Source organism: Ictidomys tridecemlineatus, chromosome 11, assembly GCF_052094955.1.
Source record: "Ictidomys tridecemlineatus isolate mIctTri1 chromosome 11, mIctTri1.hap1, whole genome shotgun sequence".
Lineage (NCBI taxonomy): Eukaryota > Metazoa > Chordata > Mammalia > Rodentia > Sciuridae > Ictidomys > Ictidomys tridecemlineatus.
The window spans coordinates 77,086,985-77,110,971 of record NC_135487.1 but is presented as its reverse complement, the minus strand read 5'-3'; the positions used below and the strand labels follow the sequence as shown (position 1 = coordinate 77,110,971).

General features: G+C 35.6%; 1 protein-coding gene and 1 long non-coding RNA gene across 2 annotated transcripts in view; one reads left to right on the top strand and one right to left on the bottom strand.

Moving 5' to 3' along the window:
• Window positions 1–10,703, top strand: part of LOC101977380 (rho GTPase-activating protein 29) — a 77,085-nt gene extending 66,382 nt beyond the window's left edge. Inside the window, 4 exon segments of the mRNA XM_078026776.1 lie at window positions 3,724–3,956; window positions 5,328–5,649; window positions 5,778–5,886; window positions 8,419–10,703. Coding sequence (XP_077882902.1) covers window positions 3,724–3,956; window positions 5,328–5,649; window positions 5,778–5,886; window positions 8,419–9,266 — 1,512 coding nt within the window. The 3' untranslated portion in view covers window positions 9,267–10,703.
• LOC144368142 (uncharacterized) lies at window positions 23–21,955 on the bottom strand. The gene is made up of 3 exons (XR_013427920.1): window positions 21,097–21,955; window positions 18,804–19,025; window positions 23–181 (listed from the first exon to the last, which is right to left on the bottom strand). It is a non-coding gene; the product is annotated as an uncharacterized LOC144368142 (long non-coding RNA).
• Between the last annotated feature and the right edge of the window lie 2,032 nt (window positions 21,956–23,987).

Sequence of the window (23,987 nt, the reverse complement as noted above, 5' to 3'; positions counted from 1 at the left end):
ATACATACAGTTTAAAGAATAATAATAATAATAAAATCAAATTTATTTCCCATCACCCTGCTTAAGAAGATAGAATATTACTATCCCTTGTACAAGTCTTCCAGGTACCTCTTCCATGTTGCAGCCTCCCAGCTCCACCTTTGGAGGTCCTCCTAATCATGTAAAAGGGATAAACATTTTCCTAAACATAAAAGAATAAATAACACTTATTAAGTTTTTGTTTAAGTTTTATAATACTCACTTAAAAGCATAAACGTAACTATTAAGTACAAGTCAGTGTTCACACTGTTAGGAATATTGACTAAGTAGAACAGTATCTAGATCATAGTCTAGCTTTGCCTTCAGTGATGTTTCAAAATAGCTATTTGGGGAGGTCAGTAGGTAAGGCCATGAAGTTCATCATGTTTGGGGCATCAAGCATAGGTCTTCCCATAAAGTGGGTACTAGAAGTCCAGCAGGAATATGGTCAGGGAGTGGGCTGTCCTATATTGTCATTTTCTGTGCTCACTATTATACCTGCAGTTTGCAGGAGTAAGTCAAACACACACACACACACACACACACACACACACACACACAGAACAAACATACACATCTGTGGAGTGAATTAAGTGACTTTGCTGGCTTTAGGCAGCCGCTTACAGAGGAGTTACAGGAACTTAATCAGCACATTGTTGTGAGCCAAGTACAAAGAGATTTGGGTCAGACCCAGTTGGCCTTCTATCCTTGGGTGAAAATGAAGAGATAATGACAGAGAGAATAGTGCTGATAATCCTTAATCTGTCCTTCTCTGGAGTTCTTTTGCTCCTTTACAGATCCCTTTTATATTGGTTATTAGCTGTCATCCTGAGATCACTCTCCTCTCTTTTGTGATGGAACACCTCTCCTTTTTCCTTGTTTTGGGATTATTCTGTTTTGGTTATGTCTGTCCTTAAGCAAAGTGAAGTGTAGGATTGAATATTTGAAAACTTGTTCATGGAGTAGTGTAATAGTATGGAAGTTTTAGTATTATAGGCTGGAAATTCTTTTTCCTCTGAATTATGAAGGTATGGGTGTTTTTGTTCTCTTAAAATGTGAATCCTCCTTATTTCATTCCTAACTCTTTATGTGCCTATTGTTTTGTCTCTAAAAGCAAATAGAATCTTCCCCTGACCTCCATCATCCTAAGATTTTACAATATTGATATTGATGTGGACATATTCTCATCCACTATTATGGCCACTCCATGAGCTCTGTCAGTAGTCAGTGCTTTAGTTCTTAGAACTTTTCTTGATTTTTATTGCCCATTTCCCCCCTCCTCTGACTTTGTACTTTTTGGTTGAAGCTAGTTCCCTTACCTTACCTTTCCTCTACTTCTTTTTTTCTTCAATAACTTTCTAAGACATTTCCTCAACTTTATCTTTCTGACCAATGTACATTACTTCATTCCTGAGATCCTGTTTTAATTTTCAAGAATTATGATTTTCTATTCCTTTGATAACATTTTTTAAAATGACTATATCATGCTATTTTCCAGTAGATATTCACAGATTTTCCTTGTAAGGGTTCTTTTCTTTACTTAGCTTCTAACCCTCTGTAGAAATACGATTGACCCTCATATATAACATTAGATTTACTATAGCCACATAAGTTAAAAAAAAATAGGTGAAGTTAATTTTAATATTTTATTTAACATTTTGAATATCTAATTAGTATTTTTTAATTATGAATAGTTTATTTATTTATTTATTTATTTATATTTGAGCTCTTAGTCCTTGAAATCTGGTATCTATTTTTTCTTTAGAACACATCTCAATTTAGATCAGTTGCATCTCCAGTACTCTTTCACCAAATATAACTAGTGGCCAGCATATTGATAGCATAATTTTAGACCTGCAGTTAGTTCTTTCTCTACTCATTTTGATTTTTGACTTTCATGGTGTCTAGTTATGTTAAGATTTGAGTGAAATTTCTTTGGAAGCTCTTGAACACATTAAGGCTTTTTAAAAACTTTGAATTTTCCTATAAAGTGTTCTAGGTGGACCATTTAGGATATGCCTTTTTACATGTTTCTAGTTCCCTGCTCTTGGACTGTTTTATTTGATTCCTTCTGGAACGGGGTTTTCCTGCCTAGAGATATGGTACCAATACTATAGGAGCTAGCATGGGAACAATGACTGCAGGATCTGTGCATTCAGTGTGCATACAGCCAACAAATCCCCATTTTCAGACAGTCACCTCTCTATTTCTTATGTTTGGCATTTCCCCCATTCAGAGAGCCTCTGTATCACATTGCCAAGAGAAAACATTTCCAGATTTTTAGGAAGAAGTTGCTCAAGAACATGGAGTGAAGACAGGCCCACCTGTCTCCAATGGCCCACCTGCACCCTACCCCAAGATCATAGGACCTAGTACTGATTGTCCAAGTCCCTTTAGGATTCTGAAAATTATGTTGAGTGACAAGGGTTCAGCTTTCTTGGAACTGCTGAGTCAGGATTTGTTCATCTGCTCTTCTACTTGTGAATATTGCTTTTTGTTTTCTCTATTTTCCTAGACCTTATGGGCTTACTGTATATTAGTGGGGTTACAGGAGGAAAAAAAATTAAGAATAAATTGCTGGATCTATAATGTTAGCCCAGAAAACTATTGGTAACTCTGTAATCACATTTTACAGACCCTTCAAATGAGAAATAGAAGTTTATACCTTTGAATAACTGTAAGTCTTATAATGTGTCATTCTTCATCTCTTTTAGATATTCAAGGAGAGGAGATTAATGGGGTTCAGTATATTAACTTGCATTCTGCTTTAGGAATTTTGTATGTCCAAGACTTTTATATGGGAAACTGTGCTCAATTCTTGCAATAGTGTTAGAAAGTAACCTTTATTTGACCCATTGACCTAAAGCTCCAAGAGATTATGTGACTTGCTTCAGATCCCAAAGTGATGAAGATAGAAACTGATCACAGGACAATATCCTAAACTTTCCACAGATAATATAGGACTAGCAGGTAGCCAAAGGTACACTGAATTTTCTATCACAGATCAGTAGAGACATTGAAATTCATTATGGCAGTGGACATTTGTTAGAGGAACTTTTTCTTTTAATCTACTCTTGGAAAATCAGGCTGTTTTAAAATTTGATTAGTAAGATGTTGAAAGCATGTTTTTATAGGTCATATTGTCTAGTGCTGATCTTCATTCTGACCCAATGAAAACATGAGCCCTGTAGCGTTTTGATATTTTTTACTAATAAAATCTGTGCCTTTTCTAATTCATTTTATTTGTTTTGTGCATTATCCTAGGTTTGTTTCAATAAAACAACTGGAGATCATGCCATTTGGGGGACAGATGTGAATATAATGTATTGAAGACATAGACAAGAATTTTAAAAGCTCATTATGAAGCTTAAAGTTTAAACTTCATTTAAAGTTTAGAGTTTAACTGATAATCTTTTAACTTGTTTTAACATAAATACAATTTATGATGAAGATTTTGATTTGCGGTATAAGTCATATCTCTAGCAAACATGTTTTATGGGCGGAGATGAAGCTCAACAGTAGAGTTCTTGCCTAGCATGCTTGAGGTCCTAGGTTCGATCCCCAGTACTGCAAAATAAATAAATATATCTTGACTTTAAATTTTGTTAATCTAAAGGAACGTGCTTAATCATTTGAGTAACTCTCACTAATAGTTGACTTCAACAAAAAAGTAGAAGATATTTTAATGTAATTTTATTTCTTTAGCTCCCAGAACCATTGATTTTATTCCAATTGTACAAGGAATTTATGAATCTTGCAAAAGAGATCCAACATGCTAATGAAGAACAAGAAACCAACAAGGATAATCCCAATGACAAAAAATACCCAAATATGTGTTTAGAAATAAGCCAAATTCTTCTAAAAAGCAAGGACCTTCTAGGACAATTGCCAACATCAAATTTTAACAGTCTTCATTACCTTATCATACATCTTAAGCAGTAAGAATTTTTATACCATCTTAACCATTTTTAATTGTACAGTACAGTAGTATTAAGTACATTTGTATTGTTGTGGTATTGTTTTTTAAGTGATTGTTTCAATTTTATGATGTTTTTATTCTGTGTTAGAAAAGGGAGACATTGAATATATGTTCATGCAGCCAACACTGTTCCCTCAGATGCCTCCTATGTGTCAGGCTCTGGCTGGGCAAACCAGGATGGAAAAACAGGGTTTCTGCTGTTTCTGGGCTTATTATCATCATGGGGGACAGACCTTTACATAACCACAAAACAGCATCATCCTTTTTCTAGTAGCTGTGCACAACATACAGACATGCAGAGGAAGTTTGGGGTTGGGGTAAAGCAGAGGAGGCAAGCCCTTGAGTCAGATTTTAAGAACTGATTGGGATTTGGTAGAGAATGTGCAGAAGAGCTTACTGGGCAGAGAGTAACATACATGGAGACACAAGAAAGCATTTTACATTTGGAAAATATAATTTTGTTAGACTACAATATAGCAAGCAGTAGCAGGAACTGTGCTACCCTATCTACAGGCCTGATAAGAAAATCCTACCTACAGTTGATGAGTTGACCATAATGTTTCTGTACCCACTAAAGAACTTGGAGTCCAGAATTTCACATGCTCAGTTTTGCCTGATAGATCTTTCTGACAGCAATATCAAAAATGGGTTGGTGGAGATGCCTTCTGCAATTCAGATCTCTTTGAATAGTCATAGAAATAAAAAGCCGTGAGTGCTTGAAGTAAAGCCAGAACATCAAGAGTGGCAGTAGAACACAAAGAGATGTTCAGGAGAGAGAATCATCTAGACTAGAAAACTAGCTGTGTGGGGCTGGGAATGTGGCTCAGTGGTAGAATGCTTGTCTAGCACCTGTGAGACACTGGGTTTGATATTCAACACTGAATCAAAGTAAATAAATAGATAAATAAAGATATTGTATCTCTACAACTGAAGATATTTTTAAAAAAGAAAAATAACTGTGGGCAGTGAGAGAGAAATTGACAGTGATGTTTTAGTTTCCAATATAAGGACCTAGAAGTACATACCATATACAAAGAAGGAGCAATTTTTAGGGGTATTTTTTTCCTTCTGCTGCTAAAACGTCAGTAGTTCCTTCTACTTCTGTGAATTTTATACTAATGTAGTACTCTGAAACTCAGTTTAGAGTGTGGTAAATATTGTAATCAAACAAATGTATTCTTTACCTAGACCCACCAAGCCTGACCTTTGACAAACTTTCTGTAGACTTCTGTAGCCCATGCTTCCTCTACCCTTCTCAATTCATAGTAAACTACCATTAAGGACCTCTAATAGGCAAATCTCATACAGCTTTGTGTGTTCTTCTTTTCAGGGTAGTAGACCATGCTGAAGAAAACAAGATGACCTCCAGAGACTTGGGGGTGATATTTGCGCCCTGTCTTATGAAGCAAAGGCCCACAGGTGTTCCCATCACCAACGCCACCCTTGTTGAATATGTAAATAAGACACGATTAGTAGAGTTCCTCATAACTCACTCACAGAAGATCTTCAATGGGTCCCTTCAGCTACAAGATGTTACATGTAATACAGATGTTGTTGCACCTCAGCTAAGCTGTCCTTCAAAACTTGTGATATCACCAAAAGAAAGAGAGATACAACGTTCCATGAAGTCACTATATTTTTCTTCAAAGGAAGTGAGTTTCAACCATTATAGAATTGCATTAGAACTTTGTGATGTTTGTGTTAATAAGTCAACACTTTGAACTATTTATTTTGAGGTGTGTTTTGTTTTTTTAGTTTAAAAATTCTCTTGCATCAATAGGATAGCCACACTGCAAATGGTGAAAGTGAAAATTTTAAATCAGCTACATCATTTGAGGAATCAGAATGCAAGCAAAATACATTGGAAAAATGTGATGCATGTCTCATTGGTGAGTGGTCATGTAAAATATTTGTAAAGTTTGAAAATATACAAACATATAAGCCCACAATTAAAATCCAAGGTGAATGAAGTTGAGGGAAGTTCAAATTTTAAAGTTTTATTAGTTAAGTTTGCTAGCCATTGAGAAAGTTAATGAATGTAATATAAATGAATATCATTTTTTGTTTCTTTTTTGTAAAAAGATATCTTGGAATTCATAAATGTTTTTTGTTCTCCTTCTGAAATTTGTTTTCATTTTTACTTCTTCTCATCAATTAAAGTCAAGGCAGAGGGCTGGGGCTGTAGTTCAGAAATAAAGCACTTGCCTTACATGTGTAAGGCACCAGATTCTATCCTCAGCACCACATAAAATGAAATAAAGATACTGTGTGTTTGTCTACAACTAAATAAATATTTTTTAAAAAGTTAAGGCAGAAATACACTGGACTTCTAAAATTCAAAAAAAGAGACTCCTAAAGTTTTTTGACATACTTTTACCTATAGGCTACCTAATACATTAAGCATACATGTCTTCTTTTTCCTTGGCTGAGGTTCTTTTAATTCATTGTTTTTCTCTGATAATTTTATTTCAGTGAGTGGTGTCTGTTAAGGTGGTTAAAAACCTTCTATTTGTTACTTCTTTAGTAGAGCTTAATTCCAACTTTTTTAAATATAGCCACATATGTTAAATTTGTATAAAATTAAATATCAATGAGTGTAGCCTGAGAAAGTCTGAAAACAAAGGGAGTCAATTACCTACCTGCTAAAAGTAGTACTGGACTCACTGATTCCATTTATCTGATGTGATCCTATTTGCAGTTCTATGCTATGAACATTAGCCTCATTTAAGTCATAACTAACAGTCTAAGGAATGTTAATTAATATAATTAACAATTATGTTAATTCCTCTGTATAGATGACTGAGAATATCATGTGCCTAAATTATTGTTCATTCAGGATTTGAACTTAGTTCTGTCTTATTTCTAAATCTAAACTTGTTTCACTGTCCAATGAAATTGGATTCCTAGTTTGGCATAGTAATAACAATAAATATTTTTAAAATATTTTTAAGTTTTTATTACCAGATAATTGTAAGCCTTTTACTTATTAGATCATTTAAGACCACATGATATGGGTTGGGGTGGTGGCTCAGCGGTAGAGTGCTTGCCTAGCATGCGCAAGGCCCTGGGTTCAATCCTCAGCACCACATAAAAACAAAATAAAGGTATTGTGTCCAATTACAACCAAAAAATATATATTTTTTAAAAAAAGACCACATGATAGCATAGCTCTATATAGGGATCTTTCTTGACAGAGGAAGGCAGGTAGGATTAGTGCAATGGACTTGGCTAGAGCAGAACTGGAGCAGAAACTGAGCCACCATCCAGACACCAGGCTGCAGAGCCTGTAGTCTTCATCATGCTAGAAGTTCTGCAGGACAATAAAAATGCTCTGGTTTTTACCTTCCAACCACAATGGCTCAGCTCCCTTCTATCAATGTGGAGAAGGGCCCAGGACAGCAAATCATAGGAGCACTGCATGGGAACCAAGGAAGAGAGGCCAGCAGCCTCAGGTGAAGAAGGAGGTCAGATGAGATGATGACCTGCAAGTGATGCTGGTGTGCTTCTGTCTGCAAACCACTGCCCAAGGATGTGGGAGAAGGACCAGGTGGCAGGGACAAGGGCAGTGGGCTATGAACAGGGCCAATGGCAAAGCCATCTGACCAGCCAAGGTGCACAGTTGTCTTATGTTTCTCAGCAGGAAGAGGAGGATCATGGATGGAGCCTGCACCTTTCCAGCAACAAGAGCTTCTGGAGTAAAGCAGCAAAGACAGAGTGTGAGGAGCTGAGAGTCCTAGATGAGAAAACAGGGATCTTGGGACCAGACTAGAGGAGAAAGAGAAGGAAGGAAATCTGGAGTCACCAGTACCAGTAGCAGAATGGCAATTTTGACAACTCTTCAACCTTAATTTGACCAATGTTTCCATGTATTAGTTGATCAGCTGGGAGAGCATCCACGTCCTCTCTGGTGTGTGCCCTCAGTATGGACAGAATGTAGCTGGAAAGCAGATGAAGTGATAGGAAAAGTCCTTGGGATTAAGGACATGCCTTTGGTTGGATATGAAATAGTTTTAGTGTTCTGAGGTTACCAGTGTCTGCCTGTTGAAATCAGGATAGTCTTAACCCAGAAAACCTTCATTCATGGATAATATATTAAAACAAGTTATTTAGGAAAATGTTTTTTGTTTGGTTTTGTTTAACCAATCTGTGATGTGCTTTGTGGCTATTTATTGTATTGATTTAGGTAAATTTTGTATTTATCTAAATTTATAAATTTTTTATTTAAATTTTAAAGAGTAATGCTTTAATTCAAAATGTACCTTTAATGCTTATGAATTTTTAATTCCTCTGTATAGATGACTGAGAATATCATGCTGGAAAAAATATATAAGTCTGTGTTGTTTTGAGAGAGTACCCATTTATAACTAACCACACTCCCTTATTAACCGAGTTAACCAAGTTAAAAAAAAATCTTTTTTCAGATAACAAAGAACTTGAATCATCATTTCAAAAGATGGATGATATTTGTGGAACCACTAGGCCACTTATTCTGAAATCTGAAGTGACAACAAACAATATGCAAAAGCACACACCAAGGACCGAGATCAGGCCTGTAAATTTGCCTGAAGATGTAGTACTTCTTGCAAGCCCTCCTACTGAGAAAAACAGCAGAAATGTGGGAAATGTCAATTCAGACAAGTTTTGCAAGAATCCTACCTTTGAAGAACTTAATAGAAAAGATACCCCTACTTCTGTATGTTCCAAATTTAATGTCTTTGATCAGCAGATTCCACACAAAACTCGAGGACAACAACGTGAACAAAACAACTTAACTGCCAAGACTGCCATGATTGTGCCAAGTGCACTCCAGGAAAAAGTGACAATGAGCTTTAGGATCAGTGGGGACCATTCCAGCGGTGCCACACAGCCCAACACGCCAGCCAGATCAGCAAGAGAGGTGTCAGAGAGAGGGTCCTCCAATTCTTGCCCTCTCTCTCTTGCCAGAGCACCCAAAACACTACAGCCCCTACACTGGACAACATTTTATAAACCACGTACCCCCAGCAACATCAGAGGGACTGAGGAGAGACCAGCTTCGCCCTCAGCATCCACCCCTCCTAGCACAGCTCGTACTCCCCTGAGTCATGTGGAGAAACCAGTTGTAGAGGCAGACAGCACATCAGCTTGTCCTTTGCAGCCAGGTGGTAAGCCTAAAGAGAACTCTGAGGAGCACGGCCTGCCTGACGTGAATCCAACATGCCAGAGACCCAGGCTAAAACGAATGCAACAGTTTGAATACCTTGATGATGAAATCCCACAATTTGTGTAGGGTTGTAAAATTCAGTTTTGTTATCTTGTTGTTTTTGTTTTATGGTATTGTGTTTGTTTTGTGAAAGAATGTTTTGACAGGACCCCTTTTGTATAGGATTGCCAAAGTGTGTATTTTGCCTTTTGTTCTTGTATGGTGTTTGCTAGTCATATAGAATAGGTCATGTTTTAGTCATATAGAATGGTAGTGCCTCACTGGAATTGTACTTAAATTCTGTGTTTTTGAAGTTGTGCATAAAATAAGTGTCATAATTTTAAAATTTCAAATGATTTTCCCCATAAAGTGATCCTTTTAAATACATCCCTAATGTATAATATAGTTCTCAACAAATAGGTGCAGGAGGGGAAAATTGGCTTTATTTTGGAGCAAAAACTAAGTGCTTATTTATAAAATGTTTCTGAATGCAATTGCCTGAAAAATATTTATTGGGTATAAATATGTTTTTCCCATACAATGTTATAGTGAATCTTTGACCATTGTGTGTTTCTTGTATGTGTATAAACTTTTATTGTTCAATTGGCAATTCACTTAAATTTTTAATATTTACATAATGGCCCCAAAGCTTGCAAATCTGAATCTAATTGCCTTCTAATTGTCTGTTTTTAACGTGGTATTCAGTTAAATTGTATGAAGAAAATGCACTTAAATACCAAAAAGTTTATAATTATATATTATATAATAATATATATAATAGATAAATATATTTATATAATATTATTTATATTAATTTATATTATTTAACATAGTATAATTATATTATTCCTATTGCATAATAAAGTTATATATAATATATAAAAATTATAATTTAAATTATATAGTTTAGTTATATCTGATTTGGCTTTAGATGATCTAAATACATTTGAGATAGTTTTTTACCCCTTAGCTTCATCTATATAAATTTTTATTTTATGACAGTTCCAAATTTTTAAATCCAATGCATTTTCTCTTGATATTGTGTGGATTTTGCTAAAACCATTTCTATCATATGAAATGTTTTGACTTATAAATCATTTCATGTACTTTTCTACATGGACTAATTATTCAAAATGTATATTTCATTATAATTAAACAAAAATTTATTTAAGTTCATTCTGAGAGTACAGTAAGCCTCATTGTATGTGTGACCTATATTACTAGTCTTGTGTTTTTGTATGCTATGTTATATTTGATTTTAAAAAATTATATATATAGGTTTATACACACACATTAAATATATTTAAGTTGTTTCAAGTATTTGAAGTTGTTGTGACTTTTCTGAAATTGTTGCCTCTTAGAATATGATACTTTAAGATTATTAACCATTGACTCAGTGGGCAATACTTGGGCTCATATATCACTTGACTATAATATGAAATGTGTTTTATGGCATGTTGTCTTATAGTTCTCTGTAACATTAAGGTCTAAGGAGAAATGAATAAACAGCCTTTTTATGCTAAAGCCGATTTTCTGAGTCTTCCTTACACAAAGTACAAGAATCGTATTGGTATGAAAACCTAAAAGGAAAATGAGCTAATATTTGTTGAGCCCCTTCAGGTATACTAAAACTCTACCAAGTTGATATTTCATAGTAACCTATAATAGGTAAGTAAGCATATTGTTATTCCTGTGTTACAGATGAGGAAATTGAGGCTTAACTAAGTGACATGCTTTTAGGTTCCACAGATGCAGCAAGCACAACCAAATCTCAAATACAGGGCTGTCAAATTTTGATGGCTAGTGTTTTTTGTTTTTTGTTTTTTTTGGTAGCAGGGATTGAACTCAGAGGCACTCGGCCACTCAGCCATATTCCCCAGCACTATTTGTATTTTATTTAGAGACAGGGTCTCACTGAGTTGCTTAGAACCTTGCTTTTGTTGAGGCTGGCTTTGAACTCGAGATCCTTCTACCTCAGCCTCCCAATGGGATTACAGGCATTCGCCACTGCACCAGCTGGTTAGTCCTCTTAATGATGTGATTACTCAATAAGAGCAGAAAACACTGAACAATAGAAAAAGCATCTTTAGATATTTTTATTGTAAAATACACTAAATTTGCCATTTGAACCATTTTTAAGTGTACAGTTTAGTGGTACTAATATATTCACATTGTTCTGTGACTATGCTCAAGTGTCCATTTCTAGAACCTCTTCATTATCCTGTAATAAAACAGACTTTAAACTCCTTCGGTTTTAATATGTGGATACCTCCCAGTCAGAGCATACAGACCTCACAAGTGAGCGTGGCACTGTCATGTCCTTTCTGCCTTTAGGGCCTCCTGGGATCTTGTTCAGCTGGGAGCCTTCAGCCCGAATGTTCCAGCTTCCTGGAGGCACTGAAGCAAGTGTCTCCTGAGAAGGGGTTGCTGTTTCTAGAGTACCCAGAGCTTACACAGTGCCCTGCTACCCAATAATGTGGTAGAAATTGTTCATTGGAAAGTTGTCTTAGGACACTTGGAAACAGATGTGAGCAAGGGGAAAGGGCATCATGGAGATTCCCTTTAGAGCTGCCAGGCCACCAGAAAGCCTTGTGCAAAGTATATTGTTCAAGTTGATGAGAAGTGTTTGTGGAGGGTTGATAATACTTTCCCTCCATGGGCCTGTTTACATGCTGAGAATTTAATTAGAGTTTATGAGTATTTTAAACTATTTTTAAAAAATTTTTTTACTTGTTTTAATTAGTTATACATGACAGTAGAATGCATTTATGCACTTTGATGGGATATATAGATGCGATATAAGTTCTAATTTTTTAATATTTATTTTTTAGATGGACACAATATCTTTATTAATTTTTATGTGGTACTGAGGATCGAACCCAGGGCCTTGCAAGTGCTAAGTGAGTGCTCTAATCACTTAGCCACAACCCCAGCCCCAATTTCTCATTTTTTTTGAGTGTATATGTTGTAGAATCACATTGGTCATGCAGTCGTGTGTGTGTGTGTGTGTGTGTGTGTGTGTGTGTGTGTATGAAGTAATAATGTTTGTCTATCATTCCTATCCTCACATGCCCTCCCCTTTCCTCCTTTCACTTCCTTCTACCTAATCACCTAATCTATAGTAACTTTATTCTCTAGTGCCCCCTGCTTGTTGTGAATTAGCATCCACATATTAGAGAAAAAATTCTGCCTTTGATTTTTTGGGATCGATTTATCTCACTTTGCATGATATTTTCTACCTTTATCCATTTTCTGGAAAATGCCATTCTTTCATTTTTCTTTAAAACTGAACAATATTCCATTGCATATATATGGCACATTTACTTTATCCATTCATCTATTGAAGGACACCTAGGTTGGTTCCATAGTTTAGCTATTAGGAATTGAGTTGCTATAAATATTGATATGGCTATGTTATTATAGTATGGTGATTTTAAGTCATTTGGGTATAAACTGAGGAGTGGGATAACTGGATCAAATGGGGGTTCCATTCCAAGTTTTCTGAGGAATCTCCATACTGCTTTCCATAATGGTTGTACCAATTTGCAGTCCCACTAGCAATGTATGAGTGTACCTTTTTCTCCACATCCTCACCAACATTTATTATTGCCTGTATTCTTTTTTTATTAAATTATTTATTCTAATTTGTTATATATGATGGCAAAATACAATTCATTTCATATTATACATATAGAGCACAATTTTTCAAGTCACTGGTTGTACACAAAGTATTTTCACACCATTCGTGTCTTCATACATGTACTTAGGGTAATGATGTCTAATTCATTCCACCATCTTTCCTACCCCAATGCCCCCTCCCTTCTCCACCCTCCCATTTGCCCTATCTAAAGTTCCTCCATTCCTCCCATGCTCTCCCCACACTATTGCCATTATGAGTCAGCATCCTCATATCAAAGAAAACATTTGGCCTTTGGCTTTTTTGGGAATTGGCTTGCTTCACTTACCATTATATTCTCCAACTCCATTCATTTACCTGAGAACACCATGGTTTTATTCTCTTTTAATGCTGAGTAATATTCCATTGTGTTTCCCTATCCATTCATCTATTGAAGGGCATCTGGGTTAGTGAATGCCATTCTGACTGGAGTGAGATGGAATGTTAGTGTAGTTTTGATTTGCTTTTCTCTAATTACTAGAGATGTTGAACACTTTTTCATGTATTTGTTGATTGATTGTATTTTTTTCTGTGAAGTCTCTATTCACTAGCTCATTTATTGATTGGGTTATTATTTTTTGGTGTTTTTTTTTTAGTTCTTTATATATCTTAGAGATTAATGCTTTATCAGAGGTGCATGTGGTAAGATTTTCTCCCAATCTGTAGGCTCTCTTTTCACATTATTGATTATTTTCTTTGTTAAGAAGAGCTTTTTAATTTGAATTAATCCCATTTATTGATTCTTGATTGTACTTCTTGTGCTTTAGAGGTCTTGTTAAGGAAGTAAGATCCTAGGCCCACGTGGTGAAGATTTGGGCCTACTTTTTCTTCTATTAGGTGCAGGGTCTCTGTTCTAGTGCTTAAGTCTCTGATCCACTTTCTGTTGATTTTTGTGCAGGGTGAGAGAGATTTAATTTCATTTTGCTACATATGGATTTCCAATTTCCCCAGCACCATTTGTGGAATAGGCTATCTTTTCTCCAGTGAATGTTTTTGGCACCTTTGTCTAGTATGAGATAACGTACTTATGTGGGTTTGTCTCTGTGTCCTCTATTCTGTACCATTGGTTTACAAGTCTATTTTGGTACTTTATACTCCAATAAAATAGAAAATACTGAAGACATCACCAAATTTCTAGAGACATATGACCTACCCAAACTGAATGAGGAGGTCATACACAATTTAAACAGATCAATTTCAAGTAATGAAATAGAAAATGCCATCAAAAGCCTACCAACAGGGCTGCCAACAGGGCTGGGGTTGTGACCCAGTGGTACAGCACTTGCATAGCATGTGTGAGACACTGGATTCAATTCTAAACACCACATACAAATAAATAAAATAAAGGTCTATTTACAACTAAAAATATTTTTTAAAAGCCTACCAACAAGAAACAAGAAAAAAAGAATTAACATAATACTCTTCCAAAGTATTCTATGAAACAGAAAAAGAGGGAACACTTCCAAACTCATTCTATGAGTCTATCATCATCCTGATACCAAAACCAAAGACACATCAAGGAAAGAAAACTTCAGACCAATATCTCTGATAAACATAGATGCAAAAATTTTCTATAAAATTCTGGCAAATCGCATGCAAAAACATTTTAAAAAGATAGTACACCACGATCAAGTGGAGTTCATCCCAGGGATGCAGGGGTTGGTTCAATATAAGGAAATCAATAAATGTAATCCATCATATTAATAGACTTAAAAACAAGAATCATATGGTTATCTCAATAGAATGCATAAAAAGCACTTGACAAAATACAGCACAACTTTGTGTTCAAAACACCAAAAAAACTAGGGATAGTAAAAGCTATACCCAATGCCAGCATCATTCTAAATGGAGAAAAATTGAAAGCATTCCCTCTAAAAGTTGAAACAAGACAAGGATGTCCTCTTTCACCACTTATATTTAATATCGTCCTTGAAACTCTAGCCAGAGCAATTAGAAGAAAGACATTAAAGGGATACAAATAGGTAAAGAAGAATTCAAACTATCACTATTTGCTGATGACATGATTCAATATCTAGAAGATCCAGAAAATTCCACCAGACAACTTCTAGAATTAATAAATGAATTCAGTGAAGTAGCAGGATATAAAATCAACACTTACAAATCAAATGCATTCCTATACATCAGCAATGAATCCACTGAAAGAGAAGTTAGGGAAACTACCCCATTCACAATAGCCTCAAAAAAAAAAAAACTGTGAATCAATGTAACAAAAGAGATGAAATACCTCTACAATGAAACTACAAAACACTAAAGAAAGAAATTGAAGAAAACCTGAGAAGATAGAAAGATTGGCCATGCTCCTGGATAGGTAGACTTGTCAAAATGGCCATACTATAAAGTGTTATACAGATTTTTTTTTAAAGAGAGAGTGAGAGAGGGAGAGAGAGAGAGAATTTTAATATTTATTTTTAGTTATCGGCAGACACAACATCGTTGTTTGTATGTGGTGCTGAGGATCGAACCCGGGCCGCAGGCATGCCAGACGAGCACACTACCGCTTGAGCCACATCCCCAGCCCGTGTTATACAGATTTAATGCAATTCCTATTAAAATCTCAAGAACATTCTTCATAGAAATACCAAAAAAAGCAATCATGAATTTTATATGGAAAAATTAGAGAGCCAGAATAGCCAAAGAAATCCTTAGCAAGAAAAGTGAAGCAGGAGGCATCACAATACCAGACCTTAAACTATACCACAGAGCAATACTAAAAAAAAACAGCATGGTATTGGCACAAAAATACACTTGGAAACTATTTTTAATGTACCATGTTGGTATGACTATGTTATGTAGACAATTCAGTTAATATCTGTAGTTTAGCAAAGTTACATTCACAATCAGTATGTAGAAGTCTGTTGTATTCCAGGAAATAGGCAACTATCAGAGATTAAGGTATATAGAAAGATCTCTTTAATGATAAAATGAAAAATTGAAGTACTTAAGAATAAAGAGATATAATAGATCTCCATGGATAAAATTTTAGAGCACTTCAAGATTTAGAAGCCTCAATATTGTAAAGATGGTCATTTACCTTTCATTTTTTATTGCAATGTAGTCCCAACCAAAATATTTTTGAACCATTTGAAAATTAAAAACATATGCCCCATTACCTCTAACCACTTGAGTGTGTACTTAAAAAATGACACTCCTTTATAACCATCTTGTACCCATGGAACTCTGGAGATTAACATGATAATGACATCTAATCCACAGATTGAATTCACATTTTGCTAATTGCCCCAATAATGCTGCTGTCTTCAAGCATCTCAATCCAGGATCACATGGCACATTTAGTTGTCTATCTCTTTGGTCTCCTTCCATCAGGAACAGTTTTTTGGTCTTTTCATACAAACAACAATAAAGTTGGTAAGGATGTTGGGGGGAAAGGCACACTCATACATTGTTGGTGGGACTGCAAATTGATGTAACCATTCATTTTTAAACTTTCCCTAGTAAACTCAAAATTCTATAAATGCTCATTTTCAAAAGAGCATTTTAAAATGCTTTAAAAGTGCTTTAAAACTTCTGTACAAGTTTCTCTACCAAGAAGGCTTAAAAGGAGTGACTTCCCAATTAGCTATGAATCCTTCTCCAGTCTTGGCTTCCATGTACCATTCTCCATTTTAAGGAAACAGCATTCCTTTGAAAATGTTTAATCTAAATCTGGGGTAGGGAAAAGTACAAGATGACCTTGTAACACTTTGATGTACAAAATAATAATAATAATAATAATAAGAAGAAGAAGAAGAAGAAGAAGAAGAAGAAGAAGAAGAAGAAGAAGAAGATGTAGAAGAAGAAGAAATCCCCAAAGAAATGTAGACATGTCAAAGGGACATAGAAGGCAGTTAAAGAGATTCTCACAGACATAATCTGGAAAATTTTCTGAATGAAATTTATGAAATGATAATATTTAAAATAACATCAAAACATCAAATAGCTAAGAAATCTAAGGAGAGATTGTAGGGAAGAGATTAAAAGATTCTACACTGAAATATAAAAATTATTCTTGGTATAAATTAAAGAACTAAATAAATTGAAGAATATACCATTTTGAGGGTTAGAAGATTCAGGATTATGAAGATATCATTTCTCTTCCAAATTGTTGTATACGTTCAGCCCAGTCCTATTTATTCTTGTGAATATTTTACAGATGTGCTCTAAGATGCTTTCATATAGACTGTTTCAGGATCCTCAAGAGGACTGATGTTTTGAACTCACTCTTAGCAGCTTAGTTAACTTGCCACGGGTTGTACAACTAGTAGGAGAAGATAGCATCTTAAGTGTCTCTATATTATACGTTATTTCTTACTGTATTCATTCTTCCTTCTCAAACTAGCCCTATTCTTGCTGGGTACATTTCTTCCTCCTAGCATCTCTGCACTTGGGAAACGTGCTATAGGATCTAACTCGCCTGAAACCCAAATTCCAAGTCCCTTTTTTTTTTTCTTTTTAACCTGCTGTATACTAAAGAATTTGTATTCATTTAAGTAAATCCCTTGAATTTAAAGTTAGAAACAATTTTCCTTACAACACTGAAGTTTGTAGACTGATTGTCAACAGCCACTTTGTCCCTTGTCTTCTTTTTAACAAATGCTATTCAAGGTTCTCCCCTGACGGAAATGTGACTTAAATATTTAAATGACTCTGAAGTGGTTCTAGCTGGTTCCAGGAATTAAGACCCCATCTCAAGAAATTCCTAAATTATTTGGGATCCTGTGAGATTTCATGTGACAAAGACAAACATTTTCTGGCATGAGGGAGCTGGATAGTTTGTCTTAGCTACAAATCTTTTGGTTATCCACTGAATAGTTCTTTTCCTTTATCACCTCTCTTTGAAGCTGAGTTTGATGTTAAAAGGGGATTTGTAATTTTAATAATAATAATATTATTATTATTATTACTATTATTATTATTACAGTGCTAGGGATTGAAGCCAGGGCCTCCAACATGCTAGGCAAACACTGAGCTACATCTCCAGTCCAAAGGCAGATTTATTTAAAAAAAAAAAAAATTCAATCTTATTTGGGCTAAGCTATTACCTGATAATATTCCTCATGAAATAAAATGTTCAGTGTTAGGCAACTTTCCTCAATTTTATCAGTATCCCTTGGATTCACACTGAAGATCAAGATTACATTTGAAATATAATATATAATAATAATTGAGCATAGAATTTGAGAAGAATGTAGATATACCTATTAGCTGTGGTGGTGGGACACTAAGGATTTGTTCAAGAAATGTTGAAGAACTACAGGACTTTAGTGAATTATTGTGAATATGGTAATGAGGACAGTGAAGCTAGAGTTGCACAAGGTAAAAAAAAGGGGGGGGGCTATAATCTGGAAACCAGGTCACAAGATAAACAGAGATGCCTCACCTAAGAGGAAACTTGAAGACATAACAGTATCTCAAACATTGGAAGTGAAAAGGGATTTTAGAGTTAAAGAACCTGTTTGTACTTTGGGGAAAAAATATGACCAAAGACTGGGATTCATAGGCATATTTCCCCCAAAGAAGCCATATTATGATTAAAATATTTCTAAAGCGGAACCTGTGATCTTGTGATTTCTGTTATTAGGGAAACATTCAAAGCAAAAACTAGATGACCACTGTCTTACTTCATTTCTGCTGCTATAACAAAATACCACAGACGGACTGGGTCATTTATAAACAACAGAAATTAATTTCTCACAGCTCTGGAAGCTGGGAGGTTCTAGATCAAGAAGGCAGCAGATTGCATGCCTGGTGAATACTAGCTCTCTGTTTCTAAGATGTTGCGTGTTGCGTTTTCAGATGACAGAGCAGAAAGGGCAAAGGTGGGGCTGTGTGAATGATGTGTGGAGCCTCTTATATAAGGGCATTAATTCTGTCCACAAATACAGAGCCCTTCTCTGGCACTGGAGCATTAGCTGTACCCTTTCACTCACCTAAGCCCTCATGCCTGCACCTCTGGTGAGCCAAGGTATTTTCCCGCAGTCACTAGTTTGCAGATGATCCGCCCATCTTTGGTCAGCTTCCAGATCTGCTGATGAGAGTTGGCATGGGCAATTTCACTGGTTTCATTGAGGTCCAACCAGACCTTCCTTTTGCCACAACAAAGGACACTGGGGCAAGCCTTTTCTGAAGTCTGAGCGTCCTCTTGGCTGCGGCTGTGGCAGCAAAAGGAAAGAACCCAATATAGTGTTAAGCTTTTCATAATTATATAAAAGATTTAAACATCAAATACTTGTAAATATTAATGACATGCTACATATATATACACACATATTCACACAATTGTCTTCATTTGTTGGCGTGCACAAATGATTACATAGTACAGAGATTATATTGACTTAAGTTTGTTTCTGAATAGTTTAGTGGTTCCTGTTAGGTTTCTATCTTTCATTGTTAACCAAAACATCCTGAATGCAATGCATGACTCTCTCTATATGTATGTATGTATGTATGTATGTGTATATATATTATATATATAATATATATATATAATAGATATAGATATATAGAGAGATATATAGATATAGACATATTTAAATAAATATAATATCTACAAAATGTTCAGGCCAAATCCAGCCTGCCACCTGTTTTTTTTTCCCCCACTGGGGGTTGGGAGTGGTACTGGGGATTGAACTCAAGGGCATTTGACCACTGAGCCACATCACCCACCTTATTTTGTATTTTATTTATTTAGAGACAGTCTCAGAGAATTGCTTAGCACCTCACTTTTGCTGAAGCTGGCTTTGAATTCACCATCCTCCTGCCTCAGCCTCCCAGTTCAATGTAAATAAGATTTTATTAAAACACAATAGTGCTCATTTATTTTATAAATTATCTAATTGCTTTTTTGCTATAACATCAGAGTAGAGACCCATCAGCCTGCAAAGCCTAAAGGATTTACTATCTATTCTGTTACCAAAAAAAGTGTGCTGACCCCTGAGCTTGATGAATGTGTCACACTGGGAGCTAAATACTCCACTGGCTCTTCCAAAAAGTGTCTGTTTTATGTACAGGAATTCCCTCTTCTGGGTTTTGACTAATGTGTTTAAAATAGAATATAATATGAATCAAAATAGCCTAAATGTCTATATCGGTATATGCACTGAATATTGCTTTGCATGACCATTTTATAGCTGGTCATATATATACATATATATATATATGTATGTATTTTATATATATGTATGTATTTTTTAAATGTCATTTTTTTATACCTTTAGTTATTTATTTTTATATGGTGCTGAGGATGGAACGCAGCACCTTGCCCGTGCTAGGCAAGTGGTCCACAACTGAGCTATAACCGCAGCCCCTGTATGTATTTCTTAATGTGTAATTTTTGCAAACAATCTATTTTAAGGACTCATGTCTCCTCTGAATTCGTGGTCACTTAGACTTTATTCAAGTCCAAGTGCCATACACTTTTCAACATTCTGAATCATACTTCCTTTGGCTGTGAGATGAAATATATTTTATAGGAAGTTTTTGTATGATAGTTCTTAATGTCACTAAAAACTACAGATATGAATACCTCTTCTTTTTGCCCCAAGGCCTTGAGGGTTTTTTTTCCTCATTGTGTGAAATATAAAAGAATCATATTACTTACAGAAATCTAAAGAGAAAATAATGGAAGTTGACATTTATTGAGCTTCCATGGTATTATGTATACCATGTACATTCTCTCATTTCGTTTACACAATAACTTTAAGAGAGTGGTATATTATCCCTTCTTTACAAATGCAGAAACGAAGGCTTAATTAGGACACTAGCCCAAGATCACACAACCCATAACCAACAGAGCTGGAGCTCACACGTAGAGTTGTTAGATTATCAAGGCAAGGCTCTTAACCACTATCTCATTATTAAATAATAAGTATGAGTATTTATACACTTTAAAATACCTTCAAACGAGGTGACAGATATTAATTAGCTTGATTTAATTATTTGTAAATCATAAACATCACTTTATACCCCACCAATACATATAATTATAAATTATAATTTATGTATAATTTACTATATATTAAGTATATATACTATATGTATGCTATAGGATATATTTTATATATATATACATATGTGTGTGTGTGTGTGTATATATATATATTATATATATATATATATATATAGAGAGAGAGAGAGAGAGAGAGTCAGTTTTTAAATAAAAAATACTTTCACCTGCCTTTAAACATGTTAAGATAACCAGGCTAGAGAATATTACGGAGTTACCTGGTTAACTGATATCTTCGTTTCTCTCATTGGCAGACCTCAGTGGGAATGTCCTTGCTTCCATTCCTCTCTTCTTGCCTAGCGTCCCTTCTCCATTCCCCACACAACTGGATACTCTGGAGTGAGTTGAGAAATCATGCCTTTGAAGGTCTTGGCATCTCACCCTATTTATAATCCTCAGCCTGTAGACATGTCTCCATTTCTGGAGTCTAGTAAACAGAAAAGGAGCTGCTGTCTCTCCTGTGCAAATCACTGGTCTGGAAGGTGACCTACTGCAAATGGGCAGAGAGCTGACCCCCAGGAAGGGGCAACTGGGTCGAGTTCCCTGGGCCTCTGACCCTCAGAAGTGTTCATGGCTGGTAGACTGTGTGTAGTGGGTAGTGAAAGACTCTGAGGGTTGAGGTCTCCTCTAGTCATCGGCTTAGTTGCTTAACGACTCAGTTACAAAGATGTGAGGATGTTTGAAAAAAATCTCAAAATTTACAAATACAGAGACAGATGAGGCGGGTCTCCTGTGGGGATCTTTATTCGTTTATTTACTTGAGAAAAGGTACTGCAGCAACTATAGGCCCAGCCAGGCTGGTGCAGCTTACATTTGTCAACTCTGCAGTTTATTCCAGGAATGCCTGGGTGGTCCTGTCATATAAAACTTGTTAGTGTCACTTCACATGGGGAAAGAGAGGGATGGCAACTGCATCATTCTCATCGGGTAAATAACACGGTAGTGCCCTCATGTAGAGAAACACCACAAGAATAACAGCTGCTCCTCTGTTTACTATCTAAGGCTGCACAAGGATTACCCCCAGACACACTGAAACAAGAGAAAGATGTGTGGGCCTTGGATTTGATCCCCTGCGCCAAAAAAAAAAAAAAATAAATAAACCAGAAAGGCTGTAGAGGTAAAGATCTTGGAAAGGAAGAGAGAAAATGATCACTATAAACTATAATTGTAAACATAAAAACCCAAACTACAAACAACAGAAGAACGTGACTCTAGTGAAGGTGAAGAGTAATCACACTGTCATTTAGATCTTCTGATTTTAAAATATGTTTATCTTCCCAACTCTGAAAATTCTCTTCCAGACCGTGTCCTCAAATTACCCAGAGGAATCTTTCTGAACTGGTACAAAGAATATAGTAAGCTAATTAAGCACTTTTCCTAAGCAGCCTATTAAAAAACAACAACAACAATACCCCAAACCCCTCAGGGGAGTTTTTGGCATGTTTATCATCTGAGAACCACCAGCTACACTCAGTTTGTCCCCTCTCCTGAAATAGAGGTGGTTCTCAACACTTTTCCACTCAGGTGAATGGGGTTTCTGATCATGACCAAAGGAAAATCAACTCCCAGAGAAAGGTTTGTCATAGCCCTTTCAGTAACCATTGTCCCTGCACGTCCTATAATAATGCTTGAAATCAGACTGCACTGATCCAGTTAGAGGCCAGGATTAAAGAAATCTGCTTAGAATTGAGTCAGCAGAGCTACCTACTGCCAAGAGAAATGCATTCCACAGAGTGCCCTTCACAGAACCTCTCCTTACCAGACTGCAAACCTTTGACTTCTTTTCACTTGATACATAAACACCCAGAATTCATTTCAACATGGCTGTAAATATATGTTCCTACATGTTCAGAGCATATTACTTACACTTCCATTTTTCCTGGACAGTATATTCAGTCTTACATAGGACTTTGTTATTCTAACTCTGGGATAAAAAATGAAATGTTGTATAGTTTGGGTATAAATTGCATACATTCTAGATAATTTCTCTGTATAATTTTATAGGGTTTTAAATACATCAGAATAATGAAAGAGTTTAAACATTACCTTTCAAATTAGAACCAGGTTTTCTGAGTTTAAGCCTTTAATAAAAATTTTTAAAAATGAGCAGTGGAGCTTATTCTCCCATCAACCAGATGCAATACAATCTGTCCCTGCTTTTTCTCACTCATGCTTTTTCATCTACGCATTTGTTTCTCATGCCATACTTGATTTTATCTATGGCTATTGTATTTGGTCTAGAAAGTTCTCTTACTACATATCCTCATGCATATATTTGCATTAATATTATCCATCCAAGTCTAAAACTCTGAGGTGGAGGGCTCTATAGGATTGAACACAGTGGGTTTTAACTTGACTCCAAATACCTAAATAGTCTTTGCTCATCTACCCCCTAAGTATTATGCATTATGAGCTGAGAATTTCAGGTCAACTCGTGTTAATAGTAGTAACTATAGGAATGAATTGTACAGGCATCATCTGTAGCATCCTGGACCAACTAGACAAACTCTCAGAAATATTCAAGAAAACTGAGAATGCAGATTTTATTTTGACATAATATTTTTAAACTGGTTACCAGGGAGAGGGGAATTATCACACCTAAATATAGGTACAATATTGAAAGAGTGTCTTCAACATACAGAAATACAAATCAAAATCACACTGAGATGCCATTTCACATTCATGAGGACAGCTGTTATAAAACAAAACAAAAACAAAGCAGAACAAGTGTTGGCCAAGACAGGGAGAAACTACAATACCTGTGCACAGGGCACAGAAATATAAATGGGGCAGGTGCTATGGCACACAGTATGCTAATTCCTCAAGATGTTAAATACCATTTGATCCAATAATTCCACTCCTGGGTGCATGCCTAAAAGAACTGAAAGCAGAGACTCAAACATGTGCATACCCATGATCATAGCAGCATTTTTCACAAGAGTTGAAAGGTAGACACAACCGAAATGACAATGGATGGTTAAATGAATAAATAAAATGATATACACATACAATGGAGTAGAATTTGACCTGAAAAAGGAAAGAAATTTGAAAGGGTGTTTGAATGTAGTAGCTCTTAAAACTCATAGGTTAAAATCTAACCCCCAAAGCT